At 44.5% G+C, this 23,871-nt stretch overlaps 1 protein-coding gene across 1 annotated transcript; it reads left to right on the forward strand.

Moving 5' to 3' along the window:
- The first annotated feature begins 794 nt into the window (after positions 1–794).
- On the forward strand, positions 795–23,686 carry LOC146337895 (sushi, nidogen and EGF-like domain-containing protein 1). Its single transcript, XM_084814373.1, has 8 exons — positions 795–865; positions 4,533–4,580; positions 7,447–7,491; positions 10,426–10,556; positions 15,003–15,284; positions 21,112–21,249; positions 21,470–21,849; positions 23,525–23,686. Coding segments are annotated over exons 2-8 (1,014 nt in total). The 5' UTR covers positions 795–865; positions 4,533–4,543; the 3' UTR covers positions 23,526–23,686.
- Positions 23,687–23,871: the final 185 nt, after the last annotated feature.

The following is a 23,871-nucleotide window of genomic DNA, read 5'->3' on the forward strand; positions in this document are numbered from 1 at the left end:
GCAGGCAAAAGGAGAAGGGGATGGCAGAGGATGAGATGGCTGGATAGCATCACCGATGCAATGAATATGGACTTGAGCACGCTCCAGGAGAGAGCGCAGGACAGGAAGGCCTGGCGTGCTATGGTCCATGGGGTCACGAAGAGTCGGACACGACTGAACAACAACAACAACATGTTCACAGTGGGTATTTTCTATGTGGATGTGAGCAATCTGCAGTGTTTAACTAGTGGTGTGGAATAATTGTACCATCTTGTCTCTACAGGCAGCACTCCAGTTATGGGAGGCAGAGGGGCCCTTAATGGAATCTATGGGCCCAGTCCAATTTTAACAAAACCATAGCCGCAACACCCTCCCTCCCTATAGCTTTCTAAAAATAGTAGCTAAAGGAGCCACCATAAAAGACCATGGGTCTGGGCCACCTCTGCCCCCTTTTAATTCAAACACTGGTTACATGAACTTAATCAGGACTGGTCCTAATATCAATGAAAGTTTGTCTTGCTCTCATCATGGTCAATTCGAGAATTCAGTTCAATTTGCTCTTCCTTCTCTGAGCCTCTCTAGAACTTTCTTTTGGATAAAACCTCAGATTAAGCCTATGTGCCCTCTGAATGAAAAATACACAATGGATTAAGAGTGGATTTACAACTTCCTGCTCTCCACTGGGTTGGCGATCCCTCCCTGGGGCATATGGCCAAATCTGTAATGTGGAGGGAGGCAAGTCAGTTCTTGCAGGGGTGGTTGGGTGTGTGAAACCTGGGTGGCTGACTATAAAAACAGCGGAGGCTCATTGAGGAAGTCTGAGCCTGGGCAGCAGAAACACGGAAGACTTGAGGAACCAAGAGGTGAGTGAGGCGGAGGCAAAAAGGTGAGTGGGTGCGATACAGGAAATGGTTGCATCTTCCAGGTATCAGTAGCATAAACAAGCAGATATTTGCAAACACACACGGGGTCAAACTAGACGTGATGTCAGTAGCTTGAAGGCAATTAATGTGCACATATTTAGAATATAAATAGCAGCGGAGGGGAAGCTTGACCAACATCAGGGCACAGGTGATGGAGAGGGAAAAGATTCCATTGGCTATTTCCACTTTATCAGCACAGCTAGCATAGTCTAGTGAACAGCATGTTGGTACTGGATTGCTGAGAACGAGATTCAAATCCCTGGTCAACCATGAAGCTTGCAAGAACATAAGAAGAGCAACTGAATCAGACCAAGGGTCCATCTCGTCCAGCATTCTGTTCACACAGTGGCCAACCAGCTGCCCATGGGAAACCCACAAGCTGGACATGAGTGCAACAGCACCCTCTTGCCCATGTTCCCCAGCAAGTGGTGTACATAGGCCTACTGCCTCTGATATTGGAGGTAGCATATAGCCATTGACAGCCTTCTCCTCTAGGAATTTGTCTAACCCCCTTTTAAAGCCATCGAATTTGACAGCCATTAGTATGTCTTCTGGTAGCGAATTCCATAGTTTTAACTATGCGCTGTGTGAAGAAGTACCTTCATTTATCTGTCCTGAATCTCCCACCAATCAGCTTCATGGGATGACCCCACTGGGTTCTGGTATTATGAGAGAGGGAGAAAAATGTCTCCCTATCCACATTCTTCACTCCATGCATAATTTTGTACACCTCTATCACATCTTGCCTTTTTTCCAAGCTAAACAATCCCAGCCATTGAAACCTTCCCTCACAGGGGAGTTGTTCCAGCCCCTTGATCATCTTAGTCACCTTTTCTGCACTCAAGAGTCAAGTCAGGTTGGACTCGAAGGCCTTGTAGGCCCCTTCCAACCCTGCTATTCTATGAAGTCATAATAGGAGGTTCTGTTGTGTTAGCTAACCCCCTTCCACAGCTGATATGTGTGACAGCCATGGCCCCACATCTGCATGTTCAGCAGCCATGTCAAAGGACCAAACATGCATACCTGTGCATGTGCATGGGGCTCCTCAATGGGAGGAAGAGACCAGAATTATCCATCATAAATTGGTATGTGCATATGATCCCTTCACGAGGCCACCGAATGTGGCCAGAGGGGAGCATTGTCAGGGTGAGCATTGGTGGTGGGGTAGCTAGCCACAATGGAATATAGGAAGCTGTCTTAGTCAACCATTGGTCCATCTAGCATCTAGCTCTGTATGGCACTGACTGGCAGTGGCTCTCCAGGTAGCCACAATGGAATATAGGAAGCTGTCTTAGTCAACCATTGGTCCATCTAGCATCTAGCTCTGTATGGCACTGACTGGCAGTGGCTCTCCAGGTAGCCACAATGGAATATAGGAAGCTGTCTTAGTCAACCATTGGTCCATCTAGCATCTAGCTCTGTATGGCACTGACTGGCAGTGGCTCTCCAGGTAGCCACAATGGAATATAGGAAGCTGTCTTAGTCAACCATTGGTCCATCTAGCATCTAGCTCTGTATGACACTGACTGGCAGTGGCTCTCCAGGTTTTCAGGCGGGGTTCTTTCTTTCTTTCTTTCTTTCTTTCTTTCTTTCTTTCTTTCTTTCTTTCTTTGCCGTACCTGGAGATGCCAGGGATTGAATCTGGGACCTTCTGCATGTGCTCTACCTCTGAGCCATGGAGGCGGGTGGCTCTGATTTCGGTGGGACTGTGATTCTATTCTGGGTTTCAGTCAGAACCAGCCAGAACTCTAAAGGAGCTATTCAAGGTGCTGAACCCATTCTGGGGATAGGGTTCAGAACTTTGGATAGCTCCTTTAGAGTTCTGGCTGGTTCTGACAGAAACCAAGAATGGAATTAGAGCCCCACTGAAATCAGAGCCACCAGCCTCCACTGCTCGGAGCTACATTCCTTCCCAAATGACCCTGTCACTCTCTCATGTATCCTTTCAACATGTGACAGGGTTCAGCTGAATCCTCCTCATGGCTCCAGGTATCCTGCTTCACAGGGTTGTTGTAAGAATATGATGGGATGTTCCTACATATGCCTCCCTGTGTAGCCTTGTGAGGTTTGCAAATTGAACTGTTGTGCAGTTTCTACTCAGGGCCACTTAATGTATGACATTTTTCTAAAGTAGAAGTATCTGAAAATACACCAAACTTTCCAGTTTTGAATGTGAAATGTTTCCTTCAGCATTCAAACTCTTTAGAGTTGTTGACATCTCCTGAATGTTTTGGCAGGCACAACATATGAAATCTCATAAGCTACCAGTTCTCATATTCAAAATAACATTACATGTCAGCTATTAAATTCTGACAGATTCTGAAATCAGATTCTAAGTTAAACATCAGATCTTGGAATTAATTATCATAGAACGTCAGATCCAGATATCAAGTATTCAGTGTATATTTCGCAAGTATGTGAGACAGTTGGCAGATGTCTGGGGAATATTCCACATCAACATTTGTTGAGAAAAATTCTGAGGAGAATTTTTGTGTGTATGTTTGCTTCAGCTCTAGATTTTTCCCATCCCAGTGTATATACTCACAGCAAAATAAACTTTGTGCCAGTTTCACTTATGTAGTACGCCTTGCCCCTTCCAGGGCAATTATTTTCATATAAGAAAACAACACTCAAGCATGAAGTTTCATTGAGTTTCTCAGTCTGCCTCTATAAGAAGAGTAGATAGAGTATGTAGATCAGTGATGGGTAAAGGGTAGGATGGAATAGGATCTGAGGATAATACGAACAGTCCACTGATATAGACAGTGGTGCCCAATAGCCAACCTGAGGTGGTCACTTTTTGGGGAAAGAGTGGAGGTGACGGGGGGGGGTCCCAGAAAAAAAGATGGGATCCATTGTTAGGTCTCCTTAATGCAGGGGTGGAGAACATTTTGTGTGTGGGAGGGAGCAATCCTATGGCTGCTAGACAGTGGCTAGACAGCCATAGGATATGCTGTTTTCTGGGAGCCGACCTTGGAGCATGGGCTCCGAGGTCGGTTCCTGGAGAACCGACCTCCCCACTTCCGTGCTGCCCCCGAGGCAGTGTGGAATGGCCCCATCCTCTGCACTCGCAAGAGGAGTGCGGAGCAGCCAGAAATGGGTGTGGCTGGGGGAGTTCCGGGGCAGGGAGAGTGTAGCTGCCTGTACGACACATCCAATATGTCGTACAGCAGCCTCCTTCCCCACTCCATGCTCCCATGGCTAGACAGCCACAACTGGCTATTTAGCCAAAAAAGCAGGGCAGGAGAAGTGCGGAGGGAATGATCACCTCCGTGCTTCTCCTGCCCTGCTTTGGATAGGCGGTCGCCTATCTCGATAGGATTGCGCCCTAAAGGACTGTATTGCCTCTGGTGACACATGCTAGCAGTGGGGCATCCCCCTTTTTATTTATCTACCAGCTCCCTTTTCCCTCACGCTTTCTGCCACCCCTCTCTCTCTGCCCCCTTTCTCTCAATCTCTTCCCCCTCTTCCTTTCCACCCAGCAGGCTGCCAGGGGAGGGACAGATCACTCTTGCCCAAATGAAGAAGCCATCATTCCCATCTTACACTCACACCCTAATTCTGTTTTATATTCCCTCTCCTCCTCCTCGTTCCTGGGCTGCTGTTGATCATGCATTGTGACCTGTGAAGGAGAAGCCAGCATGAAGACTCCCTTTGCATTCCTGCTATTTCTGCTCGGTAAGTTGAACTGGGAGAACTATCTGAGCCTCAGAAGAGTCTGGAGTCTGGGGAAATGGATAAACAAACAAGATGAAATGAGTGAAAAATCTTAAAAGGTGTTTTAGGCCATGAGTGGAGGGAAGTCACACCATGAATCAGTGAGGTGCTACAACCCTTGTTACATCAATAGCTGGCATGGGGCCTTCCACAGGAATCCATAAGTTCAAGTAGCTTCCTAAACTCCTACAGGGTCTCTCCTATGTCCAGAATAGGGATGTGCGAATCAGCAAAACTCAAGGTCACCAAAGTTCCCCAAATTCCATCTCAAAGCTCATTGTTGAGCCCTCTTCAGATTGCGAGCTTTGCTTTTTTATTTTTGCTTGAAAATCTATGTGTATTTGGGTGCATACTTTTCCAAACTATGTACATCAATAGTGCCCATTTTTGAAATGTACGCATTCTTCTCTCATTGTTTGAAGTGTGTTTGCGTGTATTTTTCAAAAGTATGTATTTTTTCATGCACATTTTTCAAATACACACATGACGAACACATTGTTTTTGGTCCGCAAATCACTCTACAAGCTCAGAAATGTGCAAATTTTGACTGCAGATTGCATCCAAGCCTGTGTCCGGTCCAGAAGGTGTGAAATGGGTAATATCCTGATCAAAAACAAACTGAAATGGATTTTTCATACATCCCTACTCCAGAATCAAGACTATGAAAGTGTTGTTACATCTACTCAGTGCCAGCTTCCATTTTGAGGGGACCCTTGGGCAAAGTGCACACACACGGTGGGCCCTCTCCCTGAATGGGCCCCCCTCCTACCACTGAAATCCACTCACTTGAACAATCTATATAGCTGCCTCCTCTCTCTTGTCACTGCTTGCATGCTAAGAGAGAACCGGTGAACAGGCAGTGACACCAAGGAGGAGGAGAACAGAACCAGGGACCTCTAAGGGGTGGCAGTGGAGTCCCTGCTGGGATGTGGACCTTGGCAGGTGCCCAACAATGCCTACCACTGCTGCTGGCCCTGCATTGGCTTAATTGCTCCCCACTTCTCCGAGCAGTGAGTAGTTCCAGAGGCAGTGCTACTTAAGTCAGGTTGCCTTTGGAGGAGAGCTCATTGGAGAGGTATGGTGGTTTTGTGATATTTGGCTTACTTATGAATATACTTCATGTACTGACAAAAGTTGAACATGGGTGGGGGTCGGGCCAAGCAACATAAGCACACCTAGGAGGCAGCAGAACCACTACTGGGCCTTTTCTGCTGTGGCACCCTGGTTGTGGAATGAACGCCCTAGAGAAGTTTGCCTGGTGCCTACATTGTACTCCTTGTGGTGCCAGGTGAAAACCTTTTTTATTTTCCCAGGCATTTTAGTGTTTTCGCATTCTAGTCTTTTAGCTCTGCTGTTTTAAATCTGTATTTTAAATCTCTGCATTGCTGCTAGGTTTTATTTGGGTTGTATTTTTATATTGTAGTGTTAAGCTTTTATATTGTATATTGTTTTATGCTGTACTTGTGGTTTTAATTTTTGTGAACTGCAGGGAGAGCTTCAGCTATCGGGTGGTATAGAAATGTAATTAATAAATAAAGAATAAACAAGCACCTCAAATTAGATTTCCAGAGACAGGCACACCAAGATCCTTTTAGCCTACAGCTCACTTCTCTCTCTCTTTCTCTCTCTCCCCTTCTCTGCATCTCTGTCTGTCTGTCTCAGAAAACTGCTGTTTCTACACACACACACACACACACACACACACATGCCAGGGGCGGACAAACTGCAGGCTTGTGGATCTACTTGTGTTTTATTAGAACCTCCTATCCCCCCCCCCCGGTGTATCAGCCCCAGGAGTGTAACCAAGTCACCTGTAGTGTTAGAGGGGCCTAGAGATCCATAATGCCTTGCTTAAGTTCATTATTAGTGCAATTCCCTTGCTGGTAAGCCTCTGAGCATGTGAAGATGAGTCAAAGGGCCGATAGTATGGCCTAGCACATTCCATACTAATGAGTAGAGTATTTAATCAAGATGTGCCTGGGAAGTGAAGTTTGTTTACCTTAAAGCTACAGGGGGCTGTTCTGAGAACCAAGTGCTGTTAGTCTATGCTGGGAATGAATGCTGGGGGGGGGCACTTGCTGTTGTCATGCTGCCTCATTGCTAACATGTATGGTATAAAACCCATTGTACCCCATGGCTCTGGGTTCAGAGAAGCTGTCTGATCCAACCATTGGGTAAGCATGTGTGCTGTAAGTTACTCAATAAACTATCTCCTTGTAAGTAAACCTGGGTCTGATTTATCACTATCTTGGCACCTCTAACATAAGAGTTCAAAGCCCACAGCCAGGGCAATACACAAGGTCTAGCAACTTGAGCCAGGTGCAAAATGATGGCTCAGGCAGGTAGTACTACAAACCTACCAAAACCCATGGGGCATACACTGGGATGCCTTGCATGCACAAATACAAATCTGCATTTGAGTTACTACAGATCAGGGGTTCTAACAGTCTAATTTAGACCTAACAAAATTCCAGTTGTTAGGAGAGTTGGAGACCCTTTCTGATCTACTGTAAATCACCCAGAGATCTATTAGGAGATGTCGATCTACCTTCTGCCCTTACATCTGGCTTACATTGCCTCCTCCATTTTCCCCTTAGCTGGGGGCTGTCCAGAGTGTCACCTTCTCCAGTCTTTGCTTTCACATTCCAAAGAAGATCTCTACGTACCTCCCATCTACCAGTCATTCTGAGACATTAGCAAGAAATTTGCCTGGCAAAAAGTTTGTCTCATCAGCAGTCACTGCACTCATAAACTACCTGGCAATTTCAGAAACACCATATAGATTTGGCATGAGACTCGCAATCACCTTTTTTTGTCTCTATTACAGGCTCAGCCCTGACCTCCCCGGTGCCTGAAACAAAGGAAACCAAAGGTAAAATCGGATGCATGTGTGTTAGGAGCCTGAGTTATTTAACTGAGCCAGCTCATAACAGGCAGACAATCTGGATGAACACATAAAATCATTGCTGATGATATTGGACATGACAGGCAGAGAGAATGATATCTGATTATGTTGACTTGAGCAGGGTCCACCTAGCAACAAGTGTTTAAGCAATGGCTTTAGGAATTAAACAGATCATTATTGTACAGATTTTCCTTCCAGATCTAATAACATGCTGAGAGAAACCCCAGATTTAATTTGAAACACTGAAAACAACTTTGTAGCTATCATGGTTGCAGGGGGCGGGGGGTAGGGATGTGCAAATCAGCAAAACTTGAGCTTGCCAGAGTCCTCTGAATTCCATCTTGAAGCTTGTTCTGACGAGCTCATATCAGATTGCAAGCTTTGCTTTTTTTCTTTTCACACGAAAACCTGTGCATATAGCTGTGAGTAATTTTCCAAACTAACACATCTATTCTGCACATTTTTGAAATGTATGCATTCTTCTCCCACTGATTAAAGTATATTTGTGTGCATTTTTCAAAAGTATAATTTTTTTTCATGCACATTTTTAAAATATATGCTTGCTGTTGAACACATTTTTGGTGGTGGTGGGGATGATCCACAAATCACGTTGCAAGCTTGGAAATGTATGGACTTCGACCACAGTTTGCATCTGAGTCCACGCTCAGTCCACTGGGTAAAATCCTGGGTAAAATCCTGATCAGAAATGCACTGAAATGAATTTCTTTTACACCCCTAGAATGGATGTTAGACATTGCCAAGCCAACATGCAGTTGCAGTTACAGGACACAAACCTTGGGGTGCAGTTGGGGTGGGATTTCAACTGACCCTTGGCTGCATGGCTAGGCAGCAGAATACCCCATATCTCATATATCATGGCAGTCAGTGCAAGCTGGTCATCATGCTATGGCAGACATATTGTTGGGATCAAGACCTCCAATACAGAGGAGGAAGACAGGGCAGATGTCAGGGATGAGGCCAAGCCCCTTGAGATGTCTGACAGCTCCGATTCTGAATCAGAGTTGGAACAGCTAGATCAGAGCCTGGGCAAGGGACTTTCCCCAGAGCCCCAAGGCACTGGGAGACATTCCTCCCAAGGCCCTGGCAAACAGATGGCCCAGGCCAAGTCAATCTTCTCCTCCCTCCACCATTAGAACTCAAGTTTCAGAGGAAGAGGGGCATGACTTGAGAGATGCTAGGGTGCATCACAAAACAAAGCAGGAAAAGTTAGGCACAGAGCTCAGATGCTCTGCCAGGATAGCCACTCTTAGAAGCCCCAAGAGAGGGGTGTCACTTAGAGGCAAGTTTGGCCATGAGGTTCATGGGCAAACTGTCAGCAACTTCACTAGCCTCTGGTTCGTCTTCTCTGTTTGGAGATCTCAGATTAGTTGTTCAGAGCCTGGCACAGTCTGAGAGCTTCCTTGAATCAGCATTTGTAGAAAGGCTAGTCTTTAGCAAAATAAAGTCATAATAGCCTGAAGCTTTGATTCTCTGTGGTGTTGCTTGTGAAGGGGGAGGATGATCTATTTGTGACAGCAAAAACCAATGGCTGTAGATTAAAGTTGAGTAAATCCCAGTTGAAGAGGGGCCATAGTTTGGTGAGGGACACTAGTTTAGTGGTCATAGAATAATAGAATAGTAGGGTTGGAAGGGGCCTATAAGACCTTTGAGTCCAAATGGTAGAGCATTTGCTTTCCATGCAGAAAGCCCCAGGTTACCCTCTTCCCTAGCATTTCCAGTTAGAAACTAAGGGGTGATGGGAAACACCTTTCTTTGTCTGAGACCTTGGAGAGATGCTGGTAATTGGAGTAGACATGGTGGCCCATATGGACAAATAATCTGATCTGGTATAAGTCAGCTTCCTACATTTTATGCTTTTAATAGGAAGGACAATTACTCCTTGGAACTGGTACAAGAAGTAGTATATATCAGTATCATTCCCTCTATTTCCAATGGTCACAGTGAGAGTGTCGATCCTTATGAGATGAGACCAAAATAGTACCATACACAAGAGGTAGATATCAGCAGACTTTGCAGAAGTACAAAAGACCTTTAGAAAAAAGATACGGGGGGCAGGGGGAGGGAATGCCAAATACAGCCCAATGAGGACTGAGCATGTTCAGTGGCCACAGAATGCTAACTGACTGTTGTAGGGGTGGAATGGAAATGGTGGGGAGAGGAATAGAATGGAGTATTCTGGAAGAGGGCATGGCTGAACAGGAACACTCCACATTGCAACCTTTTGTTGCAGGTCCCGCTTGTATGGAGTATATATACCACTTTCATCAGTTCTGACATGTGTGATGTGAGGAGGTGCCAAAGTTCTATATGTGGTGTTATAAGTAGGATGTCCCACTTGCACATGCAGGTCATCACTTGACATTGCAGTTGTCATGTGATGAACCATGCATGTGTGGACCAAGGCACAGATTGCACATCAAGATAGAAAAAACAATGGGTTGGATACAAATTAAGTTGAACTTCCTTCCCAGTTAAATCAATGGGACTTAAGATCAGTTGTGACTAACTTGATCCATTGATTTCAATGGGACTTAAGTTCAACTAACTTTGTCTAGATCCAACCTTACATAAGGCATGCACTTTAAAGCAAGCTTGATTGAATAACAAGAGGAGTACATTCAATAGCTTGTGTGATATAAGTGTTTTTAAAGATATTAAACAGGCTGCAGTCTTGTAGGGAGTTGGCTTCAGTGTGGCTTACTTCTGTGTAGGCACACATAGGACTACACTATAAGGGTCTCTTCTCACCTTAAAATATCTGGGAATGGAATTTTACACATTCTCACAAGGATTTTTCATATGCCACACAACAGCATCTCCTCTTTTGTAGTTTTGGGTCAAGTTTGAGGTATCAAGGCATTCTCTCTCCTTTCTCTCCAGAACACCTTTTGTATCCCTATGGGGAAGCTGTAGGAGATATGAAGACCCCCAGAGATGATGATGGGACATCACCAGAGGTCCCCATTTCTCAGCCTTTCACCTTCTACAGCAAGACTTACCACAGTGTTTATGTACGTATGACCCCATTTGTCACAGAGCGAGACCAAAACATAGGAAAGGGAAACATGGCGCCCATCTCAGTTCTACTTTGGGTGGTTTGTCAGTCTACTTTGCACATCTGGTACCCTACAGCCATAAAAGAGGCATTTCATGAAAGCATCTTCTCAGAGCTGGAACATTAGTCATAACAAAAGCTGTGACTTGGAGCTAGGAATTTTTTGTGAGATGATAGACAAGGTTCCCTTTAGTGGTGCAGCTAGGGCTGGACATTGGAACCAAAGTCCAGAGCCCCCACAGCCTGGGAGGGGGGCAAATGACCACCCAGCATGCAGCAGGTGATGAGGGCAGCAGGGCAGCAGAAGCAAACTCAGTTTTATTCCTGTCATCATGATGGTGCTGATTTAAGTATATATATATATATATATATATATATGTGTGTGTGTGTGTGTGTGTGCGCGCGCGCATGCGCGCACCTGTTTATCTATCTATCTATCTATCTATCATCTATCTATCTATCTATCTATCTCCTTATGTGTTCACCCCACACACCCCCTTACATGCGATAGTCCAGGCATATCAAATACTATAATAGGTCAAGGCAGAAAAATACAAAATACATTTTGTATTTATACAAATACACATGAACCAGAGAGAGCAATATGCTACAGGCAGAGTGTTAAGAAGTTGAATGTTGCCAACATACATAATATATTGATACTTATCTGTAGTAAATGTATCTCGTTACCTACTTCCTTTTGCCAGTCATAACTTATTTGTTAATTTTTCTTTCTTTTTTTTAAAAAAATATTTCCCCCAAACAATCCTAAAAGTGCCAGCTCTGGTGTTCTCTCCAATGACTGTTCAAGTATTTTATCAATTTCACCAAAGACTGCAGTCCAAATCTTGGCCACTTTTACACAGGACCACCACATATGCTGGGTGGATCCTGGTTTCTTGCATCCCCTCCAGCACAATCTTGACAATTCCCGATGAATATGAGCTAAACGAACAGGAGTCATACAAAGAACCTTCAACGTTTGTTCTCTCATATTAATAGATACTGATTTAAATGGGGAATTTTTCCAACACTGAATTCCATAAAACATCCTCTGCTTCTGTTTCCCAGTCCAGTGCCCACATTCATTTTAAACTGTTAGTTGAACCCATATCTAAATCAATTAGCACCCAGTAAATATGTGACACCAGGCCTTTCTCCCTGTTGCCTAAGAGTTTTGATTCAAATGGTGTGAAATTTCTCAGGGCCTGTTACTTGACGTCCTCTCTTTTAATGAACATACCTACTTGTTACCATGCTAACCAAGTCATTCCAACCTTCTTCAAGTGAGTCCTCCAGAACTCCCTGGGAAGGGGCAGAGCATTCAAATAAAATTATTTCAAACTATAAAGCCCCTTCTGTTTAAAGGCCAGTGTATCCATTGGTCAATCCTCAGAGCGAAAGGCCAGATGAAAATATAAGGGAATCATGGGGGATATCCCTGGTAGTAATTTTTTTCCCCTCCCTCTCAATACCTGTAAAATCGCTCTCAATGTAGTGGTTTCACTCACACATATTCTTTTAAGTTCATTGTTAATATATAAAAATGAATCCACTGTCTGTGGTGGTAACATCATTCTCTCCACCTGTACCCAATGATTATTATCCGTTGATAACCAAGAGAGGAGGTGACGTAACTGATACGATTCATAATATCATATTAGATCAGGGATATTCCATCTTCCTGATTAACGTTGCCTTCATCTAAGAACTTTGGCAGTATGTAGTTTCCGACTTTTAAATATAAATTTCTCTAATCTATTCTGCCAAAGTCTTAATGTTTTATACTGAAATTCTAGAGGTAATACATAAAACAAATATGTTAACTTATTAGGACCATCATCTTAATAGCTGTTATTCAACTAAAAAGTGAAAGATTAAGTTTCTCTCATTTAATTATATCCTTGAAAATATTTTTCTATAACCGCCCATAATTTATTTTAAAGAATTTTTGTGTCTTCCTAGGTAGATAGGAAGGAAACACTATTAGATATATTATAGGTAGATAGGAAGAAAACACCATTTCCCTTAATAGTGAAAACAGTTATTTACTAATGGGATCCCTAGTCTTTGTGAGACTCTTAATTGTTCATCCGGAGAAAAATATAAACAAAAAAGGTCCAATTTCTTGAAATTAACTCTCAGGTGCACTGTTTCCTTAAATGTATCTAATTCTACTTGTGAAGCCTGAATTGCATATGATGGATTATTCAATGTCAATAACATGTTGTTGGCATACAAACTAATAACATGTTCTGTATTGCCACTGTAATTCCACTTATTTGTGGGTGAACTCAAAATTGATTAGCCAAAAATTCAATTACAAAGGTAAACAAAATAGGTGACAGTGGGCAACCTTGTTTGGTACCACTATACAAATTTATATTATGGGAGTCTAAATTATTAACATGGATCTGTGCCAAAGTCAGAGAGTAAATAGCTTGGACTGCATTCAAAAATTTAGGGCCAAATTGATAATGTCATAAGGCTTTTTTCAGAAAACTCCAATTTACAGAATCAATTAAGTGAGTTTATAATACAAAACTGCACATGCGCAGAGTATTTTTTTAAATATTAAGATTGGCAAAGACTGCTGTGATTGCTCTGACATGTAAGGAATGTAGAAGCGGTTGTAAAGCATAGAATGATGTGTAGATGGGGATGGGTGGGAGAAGAGACATGTTAGTTGTTGCTTCACAATTAGGGATGTCTGTTGCTGGGAAATCTAGTTCTTTTTCGACTCAATGGAGTTCTGTGGCATGTATGGCTCCATTTGTGTTTGCGGGCTGAACTGAGGGCTTTCCCCCGAATGCTGGAAACTTCATTGTGCATTTCTTTTTGCAGGTTCCACAAGTTGCACAAATCTCTAAGCAATTTGTGAAAATTTCTGAGCATTTTGTGCAAATTATGGCCAAATTTGCAGAAATTATGGCCGAATTTGTGGAAGTTTTGGCTGTATTTGAAGAAATTATGGCCAAATTTGTGCAAAGTGCTCCAAAATTTGCACAATTTGCCAAACCTGCAAAGAAACAACAATGTGCAAAATGCCCGGAAAATCTGCAAACTGGCCTTACTCACTGCAGATCAAGTCAGGAGCTGCAATGAGAACCAAAATGAAGTCCTGGGGGCTGAACCTAGGAAAACACGTTGAACACCCCCCAAATGGATTTCTCCAACATCTCTTTCACAGTGGAAGTAATACACATGGCCATCTAAAGAGAGCCCTCATAAGACTGTTAGGTCCACGGGTCTAGGCACATAGGAATGTCAGAAGAATCCAGAGGTGAAACTCACCAGGCTTTAATCAGCTCAGCTTGCCAGACTTTGGCTCACTTTCCCACTAGCTGGACTAACTCGATTTATTCTTAAATTGCTTTTTATGCAAATAGCAGCAGCAACAACAACAACAACAACAACTGAAAAAGTTCCCAGATTTCAGGAAGAAACCCACGGCTTGGCTTGAAAATGCAAGCTGAGTCAGGGATGCCACGGAAATCTGGAATGCCCAAAAAGGGCTGGATTTCCTGGTGACCGACATCCCTAGCTACACCTCTGGTTCCATCTACACAGGATGTTATGATACCTGGCTGAGAACATGGTTCTCAAAATATTGGAGGGATTGGTTCTTACTAGGTTCCCATGACACACTGACCTAGACATTACCCAGTTTGGGAGATTTTCCTGTCCAATATGATTGGTTAATCGCTCTTGACTTGGATAGAAGAGATGGCTCAAGAGGGGTGATCCTTCCTTGCCTAATTTGAAATATTAGTATTTAATTATTGGTAGTATATATATATATAGACCAGATATGCTTGATGTTTGAAGATGTTTGAAGGATGACAGAAGTAGGGACGTTTGGACTGTGTAAAATCCATTCTGTCTGTGTTTTGCGGATTGTCAGGGCACCTTTTTTCCTGCAGTCTAGTCATGCCAGAATTGTTTTGGGGTTTTGTAGTTCTCAAATTTGCACAAATGTGCATTTGCTCAAATCTGCATGTGCAAAAATGTGCAAATTCCCCCCAAATGTGCAAAATCTCCAAAAATGTGCCCTTTCATGCTTTAGCCTATGAGGAAATGTGCATTTTTGGCCAGAGTTTTAAAAATTATTCATTGTGTATTTTTTGATGATGAAATTTGCACATGAACAACGTTAGAAAAATGGTCCACAAATTGGTGGATTCCACCCAACAGGGGAAAAGCCGGTCCACTGCAGAAAATGCCAGTCGGATTCATCAAAATCCGAACTCATTTGGTTCCATTGCAGATTTCTCCAACATCCCTAGCTACAAGCCTACTTCCCACAAAGGATAACCTCAGGATAATCTGCTTTGGGGTAGGATAGCATTTTGCTTTACAGTTTCTTTTAATGCTTACATTACTGCTCTCTGCCTCATCACAGGTTAACAACAATGGTGTGGTTTCCTTTTCTGTTCCTGTCCCGGAATATACCCCCAAATCCATCCCCTTGGTAGATGGAAAACCCTTTGTTGCTCCCTACTGGGGGGATGTCAACAATATCCTAGGGGGTGACATCTACTACCGGGAGAGTCATGACCCAGAACTGCTGAAACGCATCACCAGTGACATCAATGAGTACTTCCCTGAGATTCCTTTCACTGCCAACTGGGCCTTCATTGCCACCTGGGACCACGTGGCCTATTTCGGGACTCTGTCCAACAAGGTAAGTCATTCCTACTATAAACAGGAGCCTAACTATTTTTTAGCTTTAGCTAATTCATCAACTGGGCACTCTCCTGGAGAATGGGAACTTGCCCACTGAGATACAGACATTGGTGGCCTCTGTACTGCATTACAGTGTGCTTTCATAGAATCATAGAATCATAGAGTAGAAGGGTTGGAAGGGGCCTACAGGGCCATCGCATCCAACCCCCTGCTCAATGCAGGTATCCAAGTCAGAGCATCCCTGACAGATGGCTGTCCAGCCTCGTCTTGAAGGCCTCCAGTGTGGGAGAGCCCACCACCTCCCTAGGTCATTGGTTCCATTGTCATATTGCTTTAACAGTCAGGATGTTTCTCCTGATGTTCAGCTGTAATCTGGCTTCCTGTAACTTGAGCCCATTATTTCGTGTCCTGCACTCTGGCATGATCGAGAAGAGATGCTGGCCTTCCTCTCTGTGACAACCTTTCAAGTATTTGAAAAGCACTATCATCTCTCCCCTCAGCCTTCTCTTCTCAGGGCTAAACATGCCCAGTTCTTTCAGTCTGTCTTCATAGGGCTTTATTTCCAGTCCGCTGATCATCTTTGTTGCCCTCCTCTGAACCCTCTCCAGTTTGCATCCTTCTTAAAGTGTGGTGCCCAGAACTGGACACAGGACTCCAGATGAGGCCTAACCAGTGCTGAGTGAAGGGGAACTAGTACTTCCCAGGATTTGGAAGCTATGGTTCTATTAATGCAGCCCAAAATGGCATTTGTCTTTTTTGCAGCCACATCACGTTGTTGGCTCATATTCAGCTTGTGATTGACAACAATTCCAAGATCCTTCTCGCTTGTAGTGTTGTTGAGCCACGTATCCCCCATCTTGTAACTGTGCATTTGGTTTCTTTTTCCTAGGTGCAGAACTTGGCATTTATCCCTATTCAATGACATTCTGTTGTTTTCTGCCCAGTGCTCCAGTCTATTAAGATCACTTTGAATTTTGTTCCTGTCTTCCAAAGTATTAGCTATCCCGCCCAATTTTGTGTCATCTGCAAATTTGATCAGCCTTCCCTGTACCTTCTCCTCCAAGTCATTCATAAAAATGTTGAAGATCACTGGGCCCAGGACTGAGCCCTGCAGTACCCCACTCTTGACCTCTCCCCAGTTTGAGAAGTTCCCATTGATAAGCACTCTTTGAGTCCGATTCTGTAGCCAACTGTGGATCCACCAGATCGTTGTTTCATCTAGCCCACTTCGAGCAAGTTTGCTCATCAGGATATCATGGGGCACTTTGTCGAAAGCTTTGCTGAAGTCGAGGTATATTATGTCTACAGCATTCTCACGGTCCACAAGGGAGGTTACTTGATCAAAAAATGATATCAGATTTGTCTGGCAGGATTTGTTCTTGACAAATTCATGTTGGCCTCAAGTAATCACTGCATTGTTTTCAAGGTGCTTACAGATGGATTGCTTTGTCATCTGCTCCAGAATTTTCCCAGGGATTGATGTCAGACTGAGTGGTCTGTAGTTCCCAGGTTCCTCCTTCTTACCCTTTTTGAAGATAGGGACAACATTAGCCCTCCTCCAGTCATCTGGCACTTCACCCGTCCTTCATGATTGCTCAAAGAGAATAGACAGCGGTTCTGAGAGTTCTTCTGCCAGTTCCTTTATTACTCTAGGATACAGTTCATCTGCTCCTGGAGATTTGAACTCATTCAAAGTAATTAGGTGTTCCTTGACCATATGCCTATCAATCTCAAGCTGCAATCCTGCCCCTTCAGCCTGTACTTCACCTTTGCCAGGGGGGTCATAGACCCTCTTTTGGGAGAAGACTGAGCCAAAGAAGCAATTGAGCACCTCTGCCTTTTCTTTGTCATCTGTTATCATTTTGACATCCTTACTTAATAGCTGAACCACCATTTCTTTCCTCTGCCTTTTACTATGCACGTAGCTGAAGAAAGCCTTTTTGTTGTTTTTAGCATCCCTTGCTAACCTCAGCTCCTTCTCAGCTTTAGCCTTCCTGACGCCATCCCTGCAATTCTGTGCTATCTGCCTGTACTCTTCCTTTGTTACTTGGCCTTCTTTCCACTTCCTATATGTGTCCTTTTTTGTTTTCAGGTCATCCCTCAGCTTTTTGTGAAGCCACATTGGCTTCTTCTGTTGTCTTCCACCTTTTCTTCTTGTTGGAACTGTTTGTGATTGTGCCTTGAGAATTTCCTTTTTTAAAAGCTCCCACCCATCTTGGACTCCTTTTCTCATTAGCGTCGCTTGCCATGGACCTTACTGATCATTGTTCTGAGTTTATTAAAATCAGCTTTCCTAAAATCCAGGGTACGCATTTGACTACACTCAGCTTTTGCTTCCTTAGAACCAAGAACTCAAGTATATCATGGTTGCTTTCCCCCAGAGTTCCTATAACTGCTACTTTATCCGCTAAGTCATCTCTGTTGGTTAGGATCAAGTCAAGGATAGCTGATCCTCTAGTTCCTTCCTCTGCTTTCTGTAGGAGGAAGTTATCTGCCACACAAGTCAGGAATTTCCTGGAGGGGCCATGTTTTGCAGAATTTGTCTCCCAACAAATATCGAGCAAATTGAAGTCCCCCATTACTACTACATCATGCTTCCTTAAAACATCGGCTATTTGCTTTTCAAAAGTTTCATCCTCATCTTCTCCTTAATTGGGTGGCCGGTAGTAGACTCTGACCACCAGGTTCCTTTTATTCTTTGCTCCATTTATTTTGATCCAGATGCTCCATTTATTTTGATCCAGATGCTTTACAGGTAGGGGTGGCTGAGAATTCTTCCACGGCCTCCAATGATCTGCCTGGGGGGTCCACAGGGGAGGTGATCCTTTCCTCTCCCCGGAATCCTCCCCGGCCGGCTCCACTCCGCGGCAAGTCCACGAGCCACTGGCCAGGCCCATCCGCAGCCAGACTTCTGTCCACTGCCCTACCAGTGTGCAGACGCAAAGTCCATGGCAGAATGGACCATTCCCCCCCCCCCCGTGAACTTCATCCGGGATGGACCTGTCAAGGGCTCCTTGGAGGGCTCTCTCAGTCTCATCCAGTAGCCAAGTCCAGACACAGACAAAGGGATTCTTTTCAAAGCTTTATTCTTCTTTTACAACTTAACAACTCTACAGGTAGCAACTACATCTGAGCAGCAGAGTACCTATGCCCTAAATTGGAACAGTTGGTCCCCATTTGAAAGGGAATTACTGGCAGACCCCTGAACTTAAGGACTAGGGAGAGTCCCTCCCCTTTTCCCTTGGATCCTCTGGGCGCAGCCATTGTTTGAGCGCCAACCGGGCACTACGCCTCCTTTCCGCGCCCTCCATCTGGCGCCGCTCACTGCGTCTGCATCGCACGTCCACCAAGACTGCTTCCCGCGCTTGATCACTCCCTGGACTGCTTTCTAATCTAGGAATGCGGGTGGGAGGAATCTCCGTCAGCTGCGGGCCCTGGGAAAGAGGAGCGCGCTCCTCTCCCAGGAGCGACTGCTCTTCTTCAGAATCAGAACTACTCTGGGATTCTATGGGCTCAGTGTCCACCCTGACAGGACCCTACGTTGCGCCGGCTCGGTCCCAGTCTGTCTGCTGAGTACTTGCATCCGCTGCCGGTGTGCGGATGCAAATGGCGCCTGGCGTAGAGGACGTCATTTGCATCCCTGGTCTTTTCGTGATAGTCTACATACATATTTATGTAGCCTATCACGGCAAAGAGCAGGGACGCAAATGGCATCTGCTACGCCATTTGCGTCCCTGCTCTTTGCCGTGATAGGCTACATAAATATTTACGTAGCCTATCACGAAAAGACCAGGGATGCAAATGGCGTCTGCTACGCCAGACGCCATTTGCGTCCGCACACTGGTAGGGCAGTGGACGGACGTCTGGCTGCGGATGGGCCCAGCCGGTGGCTCCATGGACTCGCCGCAGGGTGGAGCTAGCTAGGGAGGATTCCAGGGGGAGGAACGGATCGCCTCTCTGCCGCAGACCCCCCAGGCGGATTGGAGAGTGGGGCTTGTACACCCCTATTACAGGGCATTGCCTTTGAAAGTGCACCAGAATGAGGTGGCTGGCTTATGACTAAAATGTGCCTGAGACAAGTGCTATAGTTAAGTTTCAAGCTCTGTACCATCTCCCATTCAAACACCCTACATGGATTTAATTTTAATTACATGTAGTAGCTACTGTCACTGTTCAAGAATTTCTTCACTGTGACATGTCTAGTAGGAACCCCAATGATAGATTAGAATCTCATTTTGAAATATTAGCCTATTAACATTCCAACTGGCCAATTAATAGTTTTAATCTCCATTGTTAAAAACTAACTGGCATCCTGTTATTAAACACTCTTTCAGCCCCAGCATCAAGAAGTCAAATCAATGAAGATAATAGCAAATGTAGCTAAAGCAAAGAAGAAAAGACATAGGACAAGTAAATGCTTGCTATACCAATAAGCCCATGTCGTAAGGTCTTCAGGGGAGGCTCTTCTTCAGGGAAACTCATTGTGTGGGACCTAGGCCTGGAGTCCTCTCTGTGATTGCCCCCATGCCTGGAATGCTCTTCTCATTGGAGCTTGACTGGCACCAACACCTATTCCTATGGTGCCAGGTTAAATATTACCTATCTGTCTAAGCATTGGAGGGAGCAACCCCGCCGGGATAGGTGGCTGCCTCCAAACTCAGAGGTGACCACCTATTCAATGCAGGAATGCAGGGCAGGAGAAGCGCAGAGGCGATCATCCCCTCCGTGCTTCAGCTGCCCTGCATTTGCAGCTAGACAGCCGATTTCGGCTGTCTAGCTGCGGGAAGGCGGAGCGGGGGAAGCGGCTGCTGGATGACACATTGGATGTGTTGTACCAGCATTTCCGCCTTCCCTGCCCCAGAACGCCCCCAGGAACGCCCTGTTTTTGCTGCTCTGTGCTCTTCTTCCAAGCGCGGAGAGCAGGGCCATTCCACACTGCCTATGCAACAGTGCTGGAGGGAGGTAAGGTCGGTTCTCTAGGAGCGGACCTTGGAGTGTGGGTTCCAAGGTCGGTTCCTGGAAACCGATGTATTCTGTGGCTGTCTAGATGCTGACTAGCAGCCATAGAATTGTACCCTTAAAGTGTTATGCTGGCTTATGTTTAGTATATCTGCTGTTTTTATATGTTTCTGACTCCCCCCCCCCATTTTTATTGTGAATTTCAACACACAAAAACAAAGAAAAAACAACATAACAAAACCAGAAAGAAAAAATGGATAACAACATTGTAAAACTCCCAGTTTCAAATTATTACAATATTCTACAAAGAGAAAAAAAAGGGGGGGAGTGTAGGTTACACATAAACTTCAGTAAAAGCAGACCAAATATCCACATATCCATTTGCAAGTTACTCCTTTATACTAGTCTTTCAAATGTTGCTAGTGTTGTTAAGTCTTCAATCCATTGCATTACAGGAAGTGAGCTTTTATCCTTCCAGTATTGTAGTATCAGTCTTTTAGCAACCAAATGGGCATGAAAAATCCATTTACGCTGACCACATGTTACATTCCAAGAAGCAGGTAAGTAACTTAAAAGAACATTTATATCGGTGAATATTAAATAGCTTTCCAATACAAAATTTATCCATATAATAACTTCCTCAAAAAAGGAGGCAATGTTTCTGATTTGTTTTATTGGAATGTTTTCAAGTTTATATTAACTTGAGGCTTTGGTTTTTTGGGTTTTATGCCTTTTTTATACTGCCCTGATATCTTAGGATGAAGAAGAGTAAGTGAATAATACTTTTAATAAATAAATCATAATGAAATCATAATGAAAACTATGCTGTGTCCTGACCTCACTCACTCTGCTTGACTTTGCTACAGGTAAACACTTTCCAGGCTGTTTTATGTACCAATGGCAATGTTGCCTTCATAATACTCAACTATCAAGACATTCAGTGGACTACAGGTGCAGCAAGTCAGGGAAACCCCAGAACAGGTCTGGGAGGTATCCCCGCACAGGTAGGTGGAGATCTTTAGCTGGGTAGCCACTGCACTGATTGCCTCCTTCAGAGGTTTGGGAACCTGATCCCCTCTATCCTTTGGGTCTTTGGCCCCCTTCCCTGACAGGGGAAGGCTATGGATCCTGGGAAGACTCCTAGTAATCCAAAATATTCTTACTGGTATCCTAATGCAGCATTTGGATATTGTGCACAAACGGCTGGTATTATGTTTATTTTAGGCTGGCTTTAACAGCGGTGATGACAAAAACTATTATAGCATTCCTGGCTCCCAAACTGATCAAATCATCAACATTACACACACTAGCAATGTGGATGTCCCAGGACGATGGGTGTTCCAGGTGAATGAATTCAGAGTGACTGGAGTCTCTGAAGAGCATATGCCTAAGGAAGAACCGGTACCAGCAGTCCCCACGCTCGAAGAGCCAGCAGTCCCCACAGCCGAAGAGCCAACAGTCTCCACTGCCGAAGAGTCAGCAGTCCCCATGGTGGAAGAGCCAGCAGTCCCCATGGTCGAAGAACCAGTAGTGCCTGAAGAAAAAGAGCCAGCTCTTCCTTTTGAAGAGGTACAGATTCCAGAAGACAGTGATGAGTGTGAGTGGTAAGTATATCAAAGCAAGACCTGATAGGTGGGTGTCAGCTGGCTTTTCTTGGAAGTCAATGTGCCATTCCTGTTCTTGTTACGAAAGCCGAGACATTCGTCCTACGTCTTTCATTTCAGAGGATAACGGCAAAATTCTTTCACCTTCTTTCTAGCTTTTGCAAACTCTCACTTGCTCATCCCCTAAGGAGCCTCTCACTGTTTCAAAATTATAGAGGTCACTTCCAAATATTACTTTCAAAGGTCGTGGGGGAGGTGACACTCTTGGCACTCCCACCCATGTACAAAAATATATGATCTCCTCTGTCTTTAATATCAGGGCCAAATTAAAGGAGTTGGAGAAGGCCTTATGCTAAGCTACAATTTGAGGTCCCTGACTTGTTGATCATCTCCCACCTGGTGCCTCCTCCTTGCTGGTCCTGCACTTCCTGTCTTCCCCCTAGTCTATTATCACAGCTATGGCTAGTCTCTATATGGCTAGTGATGACCATTGAGTGTTACATACTGCTGTTGTGCCTGAGAAAGGTGAGAAAGGAAGAGAAGAGAAAGCAAGGAACACATTCTGCTAGCTGGAGTGTGAAATATGAATAATCCATTGAACACCTCATCTTAGGACATTTTCCCTTCAGCTGCTTTTTGCATTCAGCAGTCATGGGCAGAATTCAGGCTTATGGGAGCTATCTTGTTCTTTTACTATAACCTCGAGGTCCACCAGCCTTGAAGGCAAGGGCAAAATAATAGTTGGGGAGTGGGGGGGAGTTAGATGCAAAATGGTAGCTCAAGGGGTGGAGCCAATGACCCACTGTACCCCATGAGTCATATACTGGGTTAATCTGCATATATAAGTAAAAGAAAAATATATCTGAATTACTACAGACCAAGGAGTCAAACAGCCTAATCTGGGGAGAGGGGAGGAAATACTTTTGTTGTTGATACTGTTAAACAACTGAGAACCAGAATCTAATATCTGAATTATAGGGGGGGGGGGGCCTCAGGAGGGTCCCTTCATGTAATCCACAAGCCTCACAATGGAGTCCCTCAATTTTAGCCAAATCATGCCCCCTCCTGTAGCCTTTTAAAAACAGCATCTAAGGTGGCCATTATTAAAGATAAGAGGGCCAATCCCACTATGTCCCATGTGTAATTCAAGCACTGTCAAATCCCCTTCTTGATCTGCTGCAAAACATCCAGCAATACCAGTAGATACTGATCTACCAGTAGATGCCAATCTACCTTCTCCGCACCCATGATATGCATACAGGCATTGGTCTCTGGGTAGTAAAAACCTCTAGTCTAAAGAAAAGCTTCACACATGTCCTGTAAGGTGGCCTGTGCCCCTGGCTTCTCCAGGCATGGGTGTCACTACCTGTCACAGAATAAATCCTTGCTGTGATTACTGAAGAATACATTCAGAAGGCTTTCTCTTTTTGAAAAATGCATCGAATTTTAGGAAATCGAAAGCAGCATCCTTTGCACTCTGTACACCATTTGTTGTTCCTGCACTTATAATTTCTTACAGTGCGGATGGGCAGGGATAAAACCCAGGACGAAACTCTGTAGTTGAGTGCTGCTGGAAGGGCATCAGTCCCATTAAAAAAAACAAAACTATTTGTATATGCCCTGAAATTATTGGATTTTCCTCCTGGTGCAAACCTTGTCTCTCTTTCCCTTCCAGATGAAACCACCTTCATCTCAGAAGACCTTTGCAAGTGCCATCAGAACAGAGAGCGGGAGCGCCAGGATATGGAACAATCCCTTTGCTGCCCCCTAGAGGCTGGGAGCCTTCTGCAGTCACCGTTTAATTGTAGTGTAGCAATAAATAAGTGTTCTGACATTGTAGTTGTGCTGAGTCTCTCAAGAGGTGGAAAATCAGAAGGTGCTATTTGGAAAAAGTGTGTGTGTGTGTGTGTGTGAGAGAGAGAGAGAGAGAGAGAGAGAGGAAGGGAGGGAGGGAGAGGGAGAGGGAGAGGGAGAGGGGCAACAGTGTGTGTGTATGTGTGTGAGGTGGGGAAGAGGGAGAGA

The sequence above is a fragment of the Heloderma suspectum genome, chromosome 10 (assembly GCF_057233095.1).
Source record: "Heloderma suspectum isolate Gila_16-S chromosome 10, 16-S_ref, whole genome shotgun sequence".
Lineage (NCBI taxonomy): Eukaryota > Metazoa > Chordata > Lepidosauria > Squamata > Helodermatidae > Heloderma > Heloderma suspectum.